The 17,619-nt window shown below is 40.5% G+C and overlaps 2 protein-coding genes across 2 annotated transcripts; one reads left to right on the top strand and one right to left on the bottom strand.

Moving 5' to 3' along the window:
* The first annotated feature begins 3,828 nt into the window (after nucleotides 1–3,828).
* On the top strand, nucleotides 3,829–12,592 carry LOC118343203 (interleukin-6-like). Its single transcript, XM_035681959.1, is given in 6 exon segments — nucleotides 3,829–3,919; nucleotides 10,824–10,928; nucleotides 11,198–11,226; nucleotides 11,228–11,254; nucleotides 11,360–11,509; nucleotides 12,207–12,592. Coding segments are annotated over 6 exon segments (642 nt in total). The 3' UTR covers nucleotides 12,447–12,592.
* A 1,282-nt stretch (nucleotides 12,593–13,874) lies between these two features.
* Nucleotides 13,875–17,428, bottom strand: tomm7 (translocase of outer mitochondrial membrane 7 homolog (yeast)). The gene is made up of 3 exons (XM_035681743.1): nucleotides 17,246–17,428; nucleotides 15,409–15,457; nucleotides 13,875–14,303 (listed from the first exon to the last, which is right to left on the bottom strand). Exons 1-3 carry the CDS (start codon nucleotides 17,346–17,348, stop codon nucleotides 14,288–14,290), a joined length of 168 nt encoding a protein of 55 aa, XP_035537636.1. The 5' UTR covers nucleotides 17,349–17,428; the 3' UTR covers nucleotides 13,875–14,287.
* Between the last annotated feature and the right edge of the window lie 191 nt (nucleotides 17,429–17,619).

The following is a 17,619-nucleotide window of genomic DNA, read 5'->3' as shown; positions in this document are numbered from 1 at the left end:
CTCTCTCAACGTCGCGACACCGGGTCGAGTACTCATGGGGTCCTTTTTTACCGCTCCCGTCCTTGTTCGCCGAGGCTCGCCCGGTGTCTATAACCCTGACTCCAAGCCGCCCACCCGCGCGAGCCGCCCCGTTCCCAGTTTCCCCGCCTACAACGACGCACGCCGTTCACACTCCGGCGAGCCTGCAATCGCAACGCAAAAGCCGGCGCGCAGACGTTGTAACAGAGCTAAAACGCGAGTGTGATACCGGACGAGCACGCGACGACCGCTTGCTCCACCACCCCAAAAGTGGCTGCCGCCCGCCGTCATTACTCCTCGAAACACCGCCCAAGGATTCTATATAGTGTGACGAGTAAGAAGAGAGAGGGGCAGATAGAGAAGAGAGGGGGAGGAAAAAAAGGGGGGGAAGCAGAGGGGAAGGTTTGCTTGGGTAATCAGCGTGCATAGAAACATTGCATCCCACTGTCCCCCCTATTCCCAGCTCCTTTCCCCCTGCACAGTCTGACACCAAAGAAAAGGGCAGAGAAGGTGCGTTTAAAAAACATCACCGGTTTGACAAAGTGTTAGCACCCCGCTCTGCTGCCAGCGTTGATCTATTGAGATATTATCATAACCTGATGTTTTAATGTGTCACACGTTGGCTCTCACAACTGAAACGATATATCCCTAAGAGTCCCTATGGTACGTAGGGTTTTTCCAGGAGTCCGGCGCGAGGGGCCCACCGGAAAACGGGCGCCCTGGGGGGCGGGGGGCACGCGGCCCCCAGCGGGGGTGGGGGTCAGTAGGGCTACGTCACCACATTACCTGGCTCAGATTTCCATAGGTAAACAAAGAGCAGCCTCAGAGCTTATATCTCTGTGTGGGTTTATACCACCATGAGCCAGAGCCCATTTGGTGTGTTTTTGCACTGACCGTGGGGGAATACTGTGGAGCCTGGAGCCCTTTTTTTCCTTTTTTTTTTTGCATTCCAGTTTAACCCGAGGCAGAAAGGTAGGTGAGCTGAAACAGGAGAGGCTCTCAAACCTCCATGCTGTGGGTTTTTGAAGACGAGACACAGTGTCTCTCATGTGGTTCCCCGCTCTATACATTTTCATACTGCTAAAAGTCATCATCAGAGAGTATTTTCAGACTTTTTCCCCCTCTTCCTTTGTTCAAGGAGGTGTGTGTTTACATATAACATCCTGGTTTATAGATTTTCAAAGATTGCAGGGCAGTTCAGGAGCATGAAGTCCTACACAAGCAGGTTGGCCTACAAAGGTAATGTATCCAACAGCTTTTTAAATGTACACCGCATTATGATGGTTCTCTTCTAAAAATCTAAATCCAACTCAAATGGGCACTTCTAATGCATTTTAATAAGAAGCTCTTATTCCACATCAATTCCCTGTATAGCTTGAAAAAGAAGTCAGCCCTCTTGGGAAGTTGGTAAAAGTGCCTTAAATATGATTAAAGATTTCAAGTGAATGTGATCTGAAATGTAATTAATTTGAATTCAGCAGTTCCAAGAGGATCTGAGCCCCGATACTCTAGAGGACATAAATCTGAGCAGAGTTCAGCTTGAGTGCAGCGGGTTCAGTTGTATAACTCAGATGTCGAGTCCGCTTTCCTGATAGGACTTGTAATCTGGGATAATTGGCCCCTTTCAGGGACTCAGATTATACCAACACCACCGCTGTCAGAGGTAATGGGCCTGCATATACTGTTTGGCAGCTGAATAACAACACACACACACACACACACACATACATATGTGACAAAAAAAACTTCATTTTTGTTTAAGAATGAAAAGATAGCAGTAACATTTAATCTATTAACATGTGAAACTCAAATTTGGTGCTAAATCCAGACTCATATGAGGGAAAGGGAACAGTGATGTGCTCTACAGACACACAATTATGGCTTTCCACTGTCTCCATTGCTCTCTATGCTTCACTAGAGTCAGTCTCATCTTTCCTATGGCAGTACTGACAAAATCTGAAAGTCCGTACAGGCCCAAAGTAAAGAAGTTTCACTCCTAATCGACCTCGGTGTATTTTTCTGTCTAAGTTGCTTTGATCGAGGGTTACACTAAGCAGCAGTTTCTTGGGCTTTTGTAGTCGTGCAGTCGTCTCACAGTGGATTTAGAAAGTAGACTAGCAGCCGAGTTTTTATCCACTTTGTTTTGAAATCCATCATGTTGTGAAAAGTGTCAAGAAAGTGTCAGTGGGTAAAGAAAGAGACAAGGCAGCAGTAGCTGTTTCCCCAAAAACATTAAATATACACGACTAAATGAGTGATAATCAAAGTCAAAGTTTTAACTTTATTCTCAAATCATTCTATTATTTTGTATTTTAATTATTATTTATTAAACGTTTAACACTTTTTTGGGGGGGGTTCTGTGTGGGTGTGTTGTTCGATCAGATTTGAATGGCGCACTCGCAACATTTAGCAAACAAATCCCGATTGGTGGATGGAAATACATGACATCATCTCCGCCCACCTCTAACCAGTGAGAAAAGTACGTGCGATAAACCGAAACGTAGGAACCTCTCATGCGAAAACAACCAAAACCGTTTTCAACTTGGGCAGAAAAATAGTGTGTTCGTGTAAGACCCCATTGCTCAGAGTGAGAAGCTGACTGAGAAAATTTTTTAGGGGCTTTAAGCATTTCAGTATCAAGGTAAAATATTGTCAAATATTGGTTTCACTCTTGATTTTACATAGCGGCTGTTCTGAGGAGAGCTCGGCATGCTCTCCTGTCCAGCCTCAGTGCCAGAAGGAGAGCTAAACACAATTACCGAGAACCCAAACCAATCAGCCCCCTTTTTTCAGATCATCATTCAGATAGCTGCCTTCTGGAAGCTGGTTTTCAAAGGGACTTCAGTTTGGAGTTAGCACGCAGCACACGATTAATAACTTCAATAGCTCTACAGTAAAAAAAAAAAAGCTGTAAGCTGGAAAAAGCAGCAAAATATGTATTTAGACTTAAAGCACCAGCAGCCACCTGAAAGTGAAAAAGGGAAATAAGGAAAATACTCCGTGTTTGCTGAATTGCTGAAGAAGCAAAAGAAGAGAAGGGGACGTTTGGGCTTTCTTGTGCAGAGCCTGGAGCATGATGAAATATGCTGCTCTGCGGTCCCCCGGGGACCACGGAGTCCAGCCGCTGACACATATGCACACATGCAGACCCTGTCACATATGCACACACAGCAAAATCAAATAAACCTGATTGTACGGCATTTGAATGAATGAGCCCTACATAGTGGGTCACATACAGTACTATACAGTACAGCAGGGTTACATGATGATGCACAGGGAGGAGAATGGATTATAGGGGGAGGGGATGTGGAGTAAAGGAGGAGATGGGGGGGAAAGAGCGAAGGGGAAAAAGGGGGCCGAAGCAGGGAGAGTGAGATAGTAAACCAATTACCATAGGACTGGAGAAAGCCTTTCATCCCAAAACTGTCACCACACACGCAAATATACACTTCTATCTGCCTCTCTCCTGCATACAAATACAGGAGCCACACACACACACACACATATGGTCAGACGCATCTCTCTTTATCACTCACTCACACACATATATTCAGAGCTCTCTTCAAACAAATGCACTCTTGATTAAATATTGAGGAGTGCCTGTGGTGAACTGAGCGGAGATACAATTCCTCTCGTCTCTCATGGAGCTCCCCGCCTGTGGAAGAAGGAGGAGGAAGAAGTGCCAAAGGAAAGGGGAGAGAGAGAAGAAGAGGCAAGAACACAGTGGCCTGAGAAATAGGCACAAAGGGAATGGGAGGATGAGGAGGAGAGGAGAGAGAGTGAAGGACGGGAGGAGGGACGGGGAAAGGGATGAGAAACCAGCTGGGCAGCGATGAAAAGACAGGAAAGATGAAACTGAGAGGAGACAAGAAGACGGAGCAGAATCAGGAGGGAATGAAAAGTGAGGGCTGCCATATTGAAATGAAGTAGAAACACAATATGACAGTTAAGGTCATGTATCAAAGAACGGAAGCAAGGCTGGCACCATGAAAGAGCTGTGCACTTCCAGGTAGCTGCACTGCTTTTAGTGCATGATGACGTTATATAAATACTTTTTTTTACCAATGTTGGTTAGTTGGTCGGTCCACACTAAAACATCTAAAGAGTGGACTGCCATGACATTTTGTACAAACACAGTTGTTTTGAGTATTTCCATTTTGATTTGCGAAACTAATAAATTTGGTGCTCACCGGACTTTTCATTAAAGGCATCATCAAGTCAAAATTTCCATGTGTTCAATACTTGGTTGGTTTAGGACTAAATAACTGTAGTGTTTGTAGTAATTAGCTAAATTTAGCATGCAAACACACTAAACTAAGATGGTGAATATTTCAAGCATTATACCTTCTAAACATCAACATGTTAGCATTTAGCTCAAAGCCCCACTGTGCCTAAGTACACCCTCACAGAGCTGCTAGCGTGACTGTAGACTCTTAGTCTTAATTTAACTCAATCTGGATATCGGGTCAGTTTACGCCTCCAAAACGCTGACATGAACATTTTAGCAAATGAAGTCAAAAGTGATATGAACACACGCTGCACTACAACAAAGGAGACTCCCAACATATGTGCTAGAAACTTTTAATGGACTTCAGGGTGATGCTGATCCATTCCTGCTGAGACAATTAAAAAGCCATTAGATGATAAATACTTCATACACTCCACAGTAATTCATATAGTTTATTAAAAACACGCTTCCATGTCCACGCAGGCCCTCAAGCAATTTCTGTTCAGTGTGAGGGTCATATATTATTGCTGTGGTGCGTGGGCAAAGCACAGAACAGTCCTTTCCATACTGTTGCTTCAGGATATCACAGAGCACTGAACGTACCTCTCATCCTAGGTGATGCGGGATTGCCATCTAGCAGTTAACATGGTGAACTGCAGACTGAAGTCAGTGTCAGACTTTATTCCAACCTCTTCAGCCATCACAATGTTCAGTGCAAACCGCAGGCGTTGCACAATTCAGGGGATTTTAAGATCAGCCACTGTAGTGCACGAGAGAAGACCTGGGGACAGGTGGGAGTAGAGAGCTTAGAGAAAGGACAGCGGTCACATAGTGCATACTGAGTCTTTTATCTGAAAAGGTACCTTGAAGGAGCACATTCTGAGCACAGAAAACAAAAAAAGGACTGTTTTGGTGATTTGGGAAATGTTAATGAGTGGGTGGTTCTAAACTGGATGTTCCTAGTACAACTAACTTAGCACAAAAAGTGAACTGAAATTTTCCCCGAATTCGAGTATCATCATTAATAATGAAACAGGATCTGACTAATTTACGCACTTTAATTTAATTTAAGATGGGAATGTCTTTGAGGTGATTTGTGGTTATAGGGAAAGATCAAGTGGGACCCTACCCTTTACTTTACGGGCAGCCTGTAGGATACAGGTAATATATCATATAACTGATGTAAACAAATCTAATGAACAAGTGAAGATTTATGCTTCCCGCTATTCACATGCAGGCACACAAACCCTGGTGGAGGGTTGGAGAGTTCAACCGTTTACCCATTTGACCTCTCCCTTTGATAGGAACTTCAGTAAAAGCATGAGAGGAATGAAAAAACACAAACAGCAAAGCAAGAGGAAGCCAGCTGGCAGTGAACTGATATAAATATGCTGAATAATGTTTCTAAGGAGGTACATCTGTCCATGGAGTTTGCAATCTACAGTTCATTGGTATTGGGGCCACTGATGAGGGGAGGAGATCGAAAGAGCCGAGCTGTATTCAAATGGTTGCAATCTGAGACTTCACTGTAAGATGCCACTAAATCCTACACACACTTTTGTCTTGCTTTTTATGAATATGGGAGGGTATTATTGATGCATATGTATTTGTATTTTCTATGAAGGTTCTGTGCATGATGCCTTTGCGTACATGTACGTACATTAATTTTCTTATTGTAGGGAAATAAATAAACAGGTCATTTATCTGGTTGTTGCAGTAACAGAAGGCGATATATTTTGCCTTATGACTTAATGTGCTTACTACTTCTTACTATCTGTCTATTGATTGTGGTGTTTTCATTGATGTATATGTATTTATTTATATAGGTTTATGCACATGCATTTTTTATTGTCAGGGTGTAAATACATTTGTTAACTATCTGGTTGCTACAAGAGCAGAATATGACATGTTTCTTGTTATGACTTTCTACATTTTTCTTATTAATTTTATTTATTTTGATGTTTTGATTATCTGTATCAGCTGATTGTTGATCACCATCAGGTTCTTTCTGTTTAATCGGGGTCACACCCACAAATGTCTCCCTGAGGAAAGCCTCCTGCTCTGTGGGGTTTAAAGTGTTTATATATGATGGGAGTGTCCCTGCATGCAGCTGCCTGCCTCCACCAGGAGACTGTCCAGGTTTGGGCCCTTTGATCCTAGGATCAACTTTTTCTACCAAAGACACTGTACTGTCTGTGTCACACTGTTGAAAATACTGTATGCAGGGTGTTCTTTGTTCATTTTGTTACTAAATACTGAAACTGTTCTCTTAAAGAGCTTAGCTTCATAGAGTTTACTGGCCCTAAGATGATATGATCATTTCAGGTCTGCCTGGTCTTGCCATGGTTTTTTAAAATCACAGCAGTGTGTTATACGGTTATACAGCACTGGAACACACTACACACTCTGGAGAACAAATTGTCCTCAAACTGCTTCACTGAGGTCTTTAGATGTTGTTTGTTGGATAATATTATTCAACTGAAATATTTAAATACAGACATTTAGCTCCATTGTTTTAAACAATATCTTGTGGAACAAACCACACAGCTATGGAACATCTATGGTTTGTAATATTACAATATTACTAATGCAACTCTAATGTCAGTGACATGGGAGTTTCCCTACTGCAATGCAACCTCTATTATACTATACTGTACATCTTCTGTATTTGGCAAATCAATCTCACCTCATGGCAAATTTAGTAGTTTCTCCGGAGCTTTTGATCATTTCTCATGATCTTTATTAGCAGTTGTAACGAGAGGTTTTCATTTTTTGACATTGATGTTGCCTTAAAGATGGGGTTTCAAAAGTTTATTCATGACAAAATTCTATCTGCTGATATAGAGCATGTAATCAGATTAGTTAGTAATTGGACGTTAAGGTGAGAGTGTGTGGACTGATCTTGAAACTCATCTCCTGTATTCCGGTATTTAAAGGTAAAAATCCTTTTACTGCATAATTATGTTAAACAATGCGATTATTTGTTATGTTTTTTCAATATATCATTAAAAATAACAGATGATGGGATATTATTATGTGGACAAAATGTTTGGAACACATTTTTCTTTATATGTTTTTTTTTAGAGCAGCACTCTTGGAGAAAAACATGCAGTATATCATAATGTGCATTCACTACAAGCTGCTTAGTGTTAAGCCCCCTTTTAAAATGCAAAGTAGCAAAACAGAGAAGTAAATTTCATGTCCTAAAGAAATCCCAAGAGGTTACAATAGAGTACAAAGTTGGAGTAAAAGTGTTCAATGATATTTTAGAAAGAATAAATGTTGTATTTTAAGGATGTATTAAGTTAATTTTCAATAGAAGAGTCACGGTTTCTCTGTGGTTGTGGTAGGCTATAAATTACTGTGGTCAGCAAAACAAAAAAGAAGAAATGAGAGCCTGCTTACAGATGATTCTGAGCACAATATTCACAAATAAATATAATTCATGAATGTGCTTCAATACATTAAAAGTTCAGAAGTGGAATTAATGTATAAGTCAAAACTTTGCAAGTCTGCAAATTAAACTGAAAGTGCGTCTGGATCCCTCCAGCGGGGGGAGGAGACTGTCCAGATTGGCACTTCCCATTAACCTCAGATGCCGCCCAATAACCACTGAGCTATTCTGAAGTCAAAAATTGTCCACTAAAAGTACTGAAACACTCCCTGATCAAAAGTGGACACAAACCCATTCTTACAACATCCTCCATAGCGCAGATCCAAGATCAGCTTATATACAAGCTTTTTTTGACCCAATTTTGGAGTTCTCCAGCTTGATTCCCCATGGGTAATGCCAACAGAGAGGGAAAGTTATTTAACAAAAATAGTAGCAGGGGGAATTATAAAGAATGGGCTATTTTGATTACATTATGATAATCTTACAGAGCCTTTTGAGTAAAGCACTAATGACAACATATGCTGCAATGTTGAGTTGAAGGTAGTAGAGGAAAAGCGTCATATCCCAAGTTTCTCAGAATTATGACGCACAGCAGAATATTCTGGAGACTGCATTGCAAAAGTTTTTGCATGTTCACATATTTCATATTCTTGCATTTAACACTAGAAAGATGATGGAAACCAGAAATACTCCTACTGAAAATAGAAGAAACAGGGAAAGAGTTTATATACATATAGGACAACGGTTGAGGACCACAAATCCCATATGTACAACTTGGAAAGAAAGAAATGTAAATTAAATTCACATTAATTGTTCTTACACTAATTCCCATGTACAGGAACCCAAACTATTGTGAGCGCTCAATAAACTGAATCACACTGAGTATCACAGCAGGGAGAGCATTCTTGGAAAGGGAGGGAGATAAGAAACCCTTTGGCATCTTGCGGGGTCACATCCAGGAAGTAATAAACTCTTAGCAAAACCACCTCACCTTTTTTTTTCCTCCAAGATTCACGCAGCAGTTGAGAAACAGTTTCTGTAGTATTCAGATTTTGGCTTTTTGGACTAACATTTACATCCTGCACTGAGTCACTGAACAAACATGGAGAAGATGAAAACCAGACTAAGAGTCTACAGTTAGCAGCTCTGCATGGATGTAGGAAAAAGCAGTGGTGCTTTGAGCTGAATGCTAACATCAGCATGCTAAAGTGCTGAAGCTAAAACACAACAATAAAATTGAATTCAATAGTTGATATTTCAAACTGGTGGACTGGACCAGTCAGAAGACACATCAACATTAGAGCCTTGCCCTGTGAAGTGAGGCTGCTATATTCTGACTTCAGACACATCCTGGATCCTACACGTCCCATAATTCAGCTTTCAGACTCAGCGCAGACTTTCTGTTAAAAATGTGTAGTCTTTAAACCAAAGGTTACTCAAGTGATTTTCAGGCCTGCCAGAGCCATAAAAGACATTATACAAAAAGCAGTAAATTGACCCCGATATGTAAAATGTGTAGTGCCCCTGTGACAGAAGTAAAAATATCCAGAAATATTGTAACAGGAGTGTCCCAGTGGGTGGTGTCCCTGTGGTGGATAGATGAGAAGTTTTATAGAGAAAAAAATCCCTCATCCACTTGTAAAATAAGGCATATAACATCCAATTTCAGCCATTCAAGTGGATAGTTAAAAGTAAAAATGTAGTTTTAGTTTCTAATAATAATTGTATCTTATAAAGTACACGTAATAATTGACTTTGGTGGCCGCCAAGGGGTCTCCAGACCCCACTTTGAAAAACACTGGGCTAGTAGGCTATATTATAGAATACACAGATCCATAACAGCACACTCAGATGTCAGGTTGGGATGTGGAAGAACTCAGAAATTACAAACTGTAAATATTATTGGATTCTTTCAAATACTTTGTAGTGGCAAGGTCAAGCATATAAGCCACTGTTACTTACTTGGAAATAGTCTCTAAACCATATTTGGACCACCACCATCAGACTGAAAAACTGCAGGTGAACTATCCAGGCAGCTAAATGGAGAGTATACTGGTGATAAAGAGGACACATAAAGTTGACCATATTTCGGACTACTATCAGTTAATCGTTTTTGACATATCCAAATAGTATATGTGCAAAGTAAGTCTTAAAATAATCTCCAGGATAGCTCTTACAGGCTGTGTCACATCGCGATTTGACTTTGACTTTCAAACACCCTGAAGGTCAAAGATCAAAATCATACATGGGAGGGGGGGGGGAAAGTAGTTTCATGACTGATATTGGAACAGGAACATGACACACAAGCATCAGAGTGAGGAAACAACAAGAAAGTCACTGATTGCGTGCATTAATTAAACTTAATTTTAGAAACATTTTCCTTAGATACATGCGATGGTATGAATATCTTACATTACACAAGTGTTTGTGCTAATATTGGGGAGGAAAGTCTTGTGTAAATACTCCAGAGAGTTGACAGGGACAGGCGACTGATCCCTCTGTGCGTAATTAAAATTAAAATAAAAAAACACCCTAATTGTAACTTCTCGTCACCGGATATCATTTGTTCATTTCTACTGATTTTTTTTTTTTTACCATCACAGCCATTGGGATGCTGCTATGCAAATGTATGGTTGTGAGTGTATTTTCCCTTTAAATTATTTGGCTGAAAATATCATAGGGATTTTTTTTTTCTTCTTCCAATTATGTCAGTGCGGTCTGTTTATATTTGTGTATTGGGGGGCCCGGGTGGTGGTGTGGTGTTTTATTATTATTATTATTATTATTCCAATTATTTAAATCATTACTTTAACCAGAGAGAAAACACTTCTATGTTAGATTTTAAAGATGGACACTCCTCTCATCTTCATCAACCACCGGCGGATGCCGGACCGGATGCTTTACGCAAACTTTTCATTCCGTGCCTGTCGCAGAGAGGTATTGGGAAATTCCTCCGGTCTGAAGAATATAAAATGACAGCCCGTCGCAAAGACAAGGCAACTTTCAGCCGGCCCAGACAACCCTCAGCATCAGTGGAAACTCAACAAGTTCTTCCCAGCAGCGCAACATGCCTTCGAAACTCAGTAAGTCATTTGCAGCTTCTGGTTGCGCACGTTTCCTGCGTTTCTTCCTCTTTTCATTCATTCCTTCATTCATTCATGCTTTCCCTCCCCTGCCGCACAGACGCGTACTTGCTCTCTGCGCTGACGCTGGCCGCCGCGCTGCAGTGCGCTCCCGGGGCTCCGGTTGCGGACGCGCCCACCGACAGTCCGGCAGGTGACAGCTCAGGTGAGGAGGGGGAGAGCGCCAATGATGCACCGCGAGGGGACTGGGAGGGAGACTGGGAAGATGCCATTGCAGTGACAAAGCGTCATCAGAAGGAGGTAAGGGCCTTTATCTTCCAGGGATCCGACTTGACTCCTTATAACATAGTCTGGCTTTTCTCAACATGCGTAAAGTAAAAATGCACTCCTGATCTCCATCATTTTTTTTCCCTTTTATCATCTCCTCTCTATCAGTTTGAAGATGAGTTCCACATTGTGGTGCGGACGTTTGAGCTGGAGACGCACAATACTCCCTCACTTCCAAAAACATGCCCTGAGAAGTCCAGCAAGGTGTGGGATCTGCTCCTTTCTCTCACCCTCTTTAAAGCTGATTAAAGGAGAAAGTGTAAGATGGGGTTCATGTGACAGTGATTTTCTTTTCTCTCCTCCCTCCAGGAGGTTTGTCTCCGCTGGTTGGCCCAGGGCCTGCTCACTTACACAGCTCTTCTCAAGCATGTGGAGAAGGAGTCCCCCAGCTCCATCCGCTCAGAGGGCCAGAGTTTCAGGAGTCTTCTCCTTAAACTGACCAGTGGAATCAAAAATAAGGTTGGTTTGAGATGCTGCATACTTGTCTTTAGGGCTAAACACTGGGGGAACACAATATTCCTTTTTTAAACATTTTGTAGCTGTGTTAATGCACTGTGGGGGATCCTCTGTATTAGGTCTGCCATTGTCTTTATGTAATTGCTTTTTATCTTGATCTGAGTTTTCATCATCTTTGTTATATCCAGAGGGACAAAAAATTTTTTACTAAAGTAAAAGCAGCAATACCAAACTGTAAAAATACTCCATTATGATATGAAATGATTGGATTATTGCTGATAACATTATACAGTTGTACCTGGCCAAGGTGGATTTAATTTGACCTACAGTGTATACTGTTGGGTAGTTAAACAATGGCTGTGTGTCATATTTAACAAACTCCTCATGAGTTTTGGTATTAAATCCATAAAGTGGTACATATAGCTGGAAAATGAATGTCATTACAATGTTTTCTTCAAAAATGTAGTGGGGTGGAGTTGGCACAAAATGGAAATCACCCAAGTAAAGTACCACATGTACTTAGTTACATTCCACCACTGCTTATAGATCATTTATTACATATCTAACTTTTGATTTCTTTTGGTTAAATGTCTTTTTTTTTTTAAAGTCTCGTTGTAAATGGAGTGTATAGGTTTCTTATGATGATATGAATAACTTAATTAGTGATGATATGAACAACCCTGTTACTTCTGCCCCACAGATGAGACACAGTGAACACGTCAAAGCACTGACCAGCAGTCAGGAGGGGCAGCTGCTGAGGGACTTCGACAGCCCTGACCCTTTCCACAGGTTAATGACCACATTCAAAATCCTGTACAAGCTCCGCGACTTCCTCATTGATGGAATAAAAAATATCAGAAAAACGACCATAGTGTGGCCAATGGGGGTACGGTACCAATACACTACCAATAATTACAAAAGTATTACAAATCAGTTATGAAGGAATATCTCAGGAAAACTGGGTGGTGTTAATTGTCTCAGGGCTTTAATTGCCTGCTTTTACATAACTTATTTAATTTAATCTATTTATATTTGGTGAAAATTGTTATATATTGGACACAGGAAAATCCATGGTTGTGGGTTTCTTGCACTAAAAATGCAATTTGTACTTGATAATGATTTGATTTTATTGTTGATTTATTTCTGGATGTAAGATTACTTGAGCAGTATTGTTATATGAAAACTAGCAATAATTGTATCATCTATTTTTGTAGAATATATATTATATTTACAGTACTGTTGATTATTTATTTACAGCTTTTATAGTTATTAAACTGCATTTGCTGTTAATGTAATTACAATGCAATGCGCTGTAATAAATGGTATTATTGTCTGTAAGGAATATTCTGTACATATGCAGAAATAAAATAATTTGCATTGATAAGAAACAAGTTTCTTCATTCCAACACTTCTTACAGGCGTCGTATCGTCGCAGGGTTGTTTATTTCTACAAGCTGTTAACAACATGTGCATATTTATCTCTGAGTGAGATTGGAAAATACGACAGAAAGATAAAACCAAAATGTGTTATGACCAGTGAGCAGCTCATGTTATTTTATATTGTGTGGAATTTCCAAACTCTTGTAGTTTTTCTACATTACCTTAATTATTTCTTCAACCAGTTCTTAAAATCAAGAGCTTTGGCTGTCTTCAGATCAAGCATCAACATGACTCCTGGCCAGCAGTGGAGGAAGCATTCAGATTCTTTGTTTGAGTAAAAATACTAATACCGCACTGTAAAAATACTTTGTTACGAGTGCACTGAAAATGTAACTTAAGTATGCAAATATAATCAGGGAAATGTAGTTAAAGCAAAAGTACTCAATGTAGAAAAATGCCCCCTGTGACTGTTGTCGTATCATTAGATTATTACTGATTATTCAAATAAAAGCAGGATTTTACTGTGGTTGGTTGAGGTGGAGCTCATTTTTAACTAGTGTTTGTTTGACCGAGAGCCCAAAGTGACCCCGCTACAATATTAGTTTCATCCAACCAACAGTATGAAACTCAGAATGACTACATTATCAGCATAATTAATAATCAGCAAATCTTCCAATTTGAGAAGTTAGAAGCATGATGAAAGGTTTTTTCCATGAAAAATGACTTGCAAAAGAATTTTCCATCAATTGATTCATCAGTTATTCCACTAATCGTTTCAGCTTTATACTGTTGGGTAGTTTGATTTATTATTAAAAATACTGTATAAGCTATTCATCTTGTAAAGTAACTAGTGACTAAAGCTGTACAGCATTACCCAGTGAAATGTAGTGAAGTAGAAGAATAAAGTGGCATGAAAATAAGACTCTAGTAACTTGAGTAAATGTACTTAGTAACATTCCACCACTGCTGTTGGTAATCGAGACGAGAGTGACATTTCTGTGTGGATTTATTTGCAGAAATTGTACATTACAAATAAAAAGAGTAAAACATGGAATGAAGGGTTTATCCAAACATTGCCGTCGCACACCCAAAAAAAAAACCCTAACAAAAACACCAGCAGATAGTTCAACCAAGACCACACGTTTTCAGGGACAGAGTCTTGATTCCAGCTTGTTGATACAAATATCATCTATCCATGAGGCCGACGCCCTCCATACATGTACTGTATATGTGGCCATGAACAGTATGGCCGCAGGTAGCATTCGTCCATTACTTCTCGGACACAGTATGATTTATGAAGAGGAAAGTGAAACATCATGTCCATTCCTGGATTTCCAAGGTCACGTGGGTCACATGGTCTCTATGAGATGAGGAGGGGGACTGGCTGTGTGAAGACGCTTCTTAGCCCCATAGCAAACTAGAGGAAAGAAAAATAAAGGTTCAACTAGAATCCCAAAGTTCCACGGTTCGCAATCACTGGAAAGTTTATATTCATATTTTTTTTTTTTTTTAAAGGACCAGTGTGTAGGACTAAGTGGCATCTAGCGGTGCAGTTCTAGATAGAAAAATGTCACCTTCACAGTGCGAAGAAACTACATGGCTGCGAAAAGCCCAAAATACGTTAGAGCCAGTGTTTAATCTGTCCCTTTTAAATTTTGCATTATTACATCAGCTTACTGCAACTACAGCTAAAAATTGCTGACATCAACATAAATGTATGCTGGGGATTTTACTGGTGTCAGAAGCTAAAACTGTTTAGGAAGAAAATGAAACTTATTTCTAAATTACACTTATCATTATGAAGATTTTTTTTCAGTATAAAGAAGGACACTTTAAATAAATTAAGGAGATATCCTACAACATGTGACATACAGAGTATGAGCAGAAACTGGGGATTGGTGTAAGATACCTCCTGATGCACTTTAGGATTGTACAAGTAGTTAAGACAGAGATTGATGCTATTACAAGATTAACTGTATCTGTATGTCGGCAAGTGTAACACAGGGCTCTGGCTAGTGAGTGAAAGCATAATGACGACTGGATGATATCAGTGCTCTCCCTGCCTTCAGAGATCAGAGGTCCGAGATCTTTTTGCGGTTATTTCTTATCTTGTGTTAATTCGCTGATTCAAATGGAGTGTTCTGCGTTGGGGACTTTGGGTAAAAGCGGAAAGTGCCGGGTGTCACTGCTAGAAAACATCTTGATAAGATGCTGCGTGGTTCATCAGAATTATTTCCAATCCCAAATTCTAATTACGAAAAATAACCACCACAATTTAACTGACATCGTTCGGTCAAATAGAAATAATCCAGAACCCATCAAATGACACATTTTCCTTTCCTGACGGTTGAACAGCTTGTATGACTAGTTGACAGTTAGGCCAACTCTTCCATGAATAAAGGAAATAGGTGGATAGGTGTGAAAACTAGTGGTGTTGCAGTTCACACCTTTATGTTTGCAGCTTCTGAAATCAGATATATAATTCAACAGGAGGCACAAAATTTAAACCAGTATGTCTTTACCTCAACACTGTGGGTTCAGGCATTCCTGGATCTGCTCCTCGTTTGAAACCTGCAAATCAGAACCACAAACAAGAATTCAAGCATACTGGTTTACGTCCGAGGACAAGAAGAGTATAGAAAATCTACTGGCAAATAAACTATCCAGTATAAGCCTGGAGTTAAATACACTTTTTTTTTTACTATTAAATTTGTGAAGTGCCTTTGCGCTTAAATATGATACAGCAAAATCTGTATCAATGGTTTCACTCTGCGTGATTATGGTTTGTCAGCATATTACCCCAGTTTGCTCAAACAGCATCATTGCACCAGAGCACTCACTCACATTGGCGAAGGCTTTGAAGAACCTCTTTTTTTTTTTTTTTTCTTGGGTGAAATGCAGTGAATTGTTTGTAATCACAGTTAAAAAGTAGTGCGTGAAACCGCTGACTCAGCACCTCCGCCCCACACACAGAAAGCAAAACACTGTGTATCATTTCCCCAATTATCTTTCTAGATCAGATCACAGGTCATGGGTACCATGATGCAACTGATTCTTAAGAAAAAGGCAGGATTACCAGTTTCCACTCACTCCCCCGTTAATCTAGGGCTGCAACTGAGGGTTTTTTATGCATCAATTGATCGTATATAGAATATGAAATCCAAAAAAATATAAGGAAAAAAGAACAAATGCCCATCACCTATGTTTTCAGAGCCTGAGGTGTCCAACAAATGGTTAAAAAAGAAGTTCATTTTAACATAAGGGAGAGTAAAAATCTTCTTGAAAACTTTCTTCTATGGATATCGACTTTTACCGTTGATTAATAATCCTTTAATTGACAAATTGTTTCAACGCCATCTCACATGTGCAGTGTAGTTTAGATGGCGGTAACCCGAGAGCAAAAAAATGTCATGCGCAATCTAAGAAAATTCTGCCCTTGAGAAGCAAATGAGCAACAAGAGGGAAATGCATATAAAAAAGGGCAAAAGAAAGTGAGTGAAATGAGAGGGGGAGAAAGTATGACATCAGCATTGGTCTTTCCAAAATGCTGAAGTCAGAGAAGATTCACTCGCAGAGGGCAACTCCCCACCGGCTGTGAGGTCAGACATGCAAAAGTCTTAACTTCCCCAGGTTTGCTCCTAACCACAGCCATGCATAGATCTCAACTTCCCCATCTCTACTCCAAACCATAACCACGTGTTTGAGTGCTGCAGACATTACCAACACTAAAAACTAAAACACATGCGGACATGTGCTGGACTTGAACACATGGACACATTTAAACTAACTCTCTAGAAGGACTTCTTGACATTGTTTTGATCAAAGCAGATGGCAGCTTGCACAGCCCTCAGTCCATTATTCATAGATACCTGTCACATGCTGGTGTTAGGAAATAATGACATTAAAAGAGGCAGATAAGGTGACAGACTGCTTTCTTAAGGAGATCAGGTTCATCACTTATTTTTTACTTAATTTTACCGCATTAATATAGGACTACATCACCATTTATAGTCTTACATGCACTACATGACTTCTCCTGAGGGCAATTTAGAGTCTACTACCCCTATTAATGCTACACCTGAGTGCTACAGAACCAGCACACTCGTTGCTAATATATATAATAATAATAATAATAAAACAACACTGGAAAATGGAAACATTTCTACCTTAATTATTTCATACTGGGCAGCAATTACTGGCTGTATAAGTTCAAAGTTGAAGCTACGTCACAGTCACCCTTCCTACGTCAGGCAGCTAGCTCACAGTTTAAGGCTAGCGTTGCTAAGCTAGTCGGCTAACGTCAGCGAGGCATGTCCCGTCAGCCCGCGGTGTTTCCCCCGCTCCTGTTCGGATACTGACCGAGGTACAGCACGGTCGGGATGAACCCCCATCGGATGACAAACTGGCCGCACTGGAACAGCTGCTGCAGCCGCTGTTTGGTCTCTTTGCTCAGTTTAGCCATGTGTTTACTCCGGACAGCGACGATGCTGCTGCTGCTGCTGCTGACAAGGACACGGTTGAGAGGAAGTGACGTCAAAGACCCAGCTGTTAGCCAACGTTGTACATCTGTCGTAGGCCGCCATCTGGTGGACAGACGTGGGATTGCGCGTCCGCTACAGATGTGTGCCGTAAGACTAAATACATTTCATTACATTACTTGTTTCAAACTTTAAAATTATATTCGCTGGAGGTCCCTATTGAAATTGCTTCCCTGAACATATACGAAAACTCAA

The sequence above is a fragment of the Morone saxatilis genome, unplaced genomic scaffold, assembly GCF_004916995.1.
Source record: "Morone saxatilis isolate NCDOM2014 unplaced genomic scaffold, NCSU_SB_2.0 Contig9, whole genome shotgun sequence".
Lineage (NCBI taxonomy): Eukaryota > Metazoa > Chordata > Actinopteri > Moronidae > Morone > Morone saxatilis.
Note: the sequence above shows the minus strand (reverse complement) of the source record. Positions and strands in the feature narration are given on the sequence as shown.

Excerpts from the sequence above, each read along its gene's own strand:
- tomm7 (XM_035681743.1), bottom strand. The coding sequence starts at position 17,348 with ATGGCTAAACTGAGCAAAGAGACCAAACAGCGGCTGCAGCAGCTGTTC. Across the intron at positions 15,458-17,245 it reads CCCGACCGTGCTGTACCTCG|GTTTCAAACGAGGAGCAGAT; the intron begins GTCAGTATCCGA and ends TCTGATTTGCAG.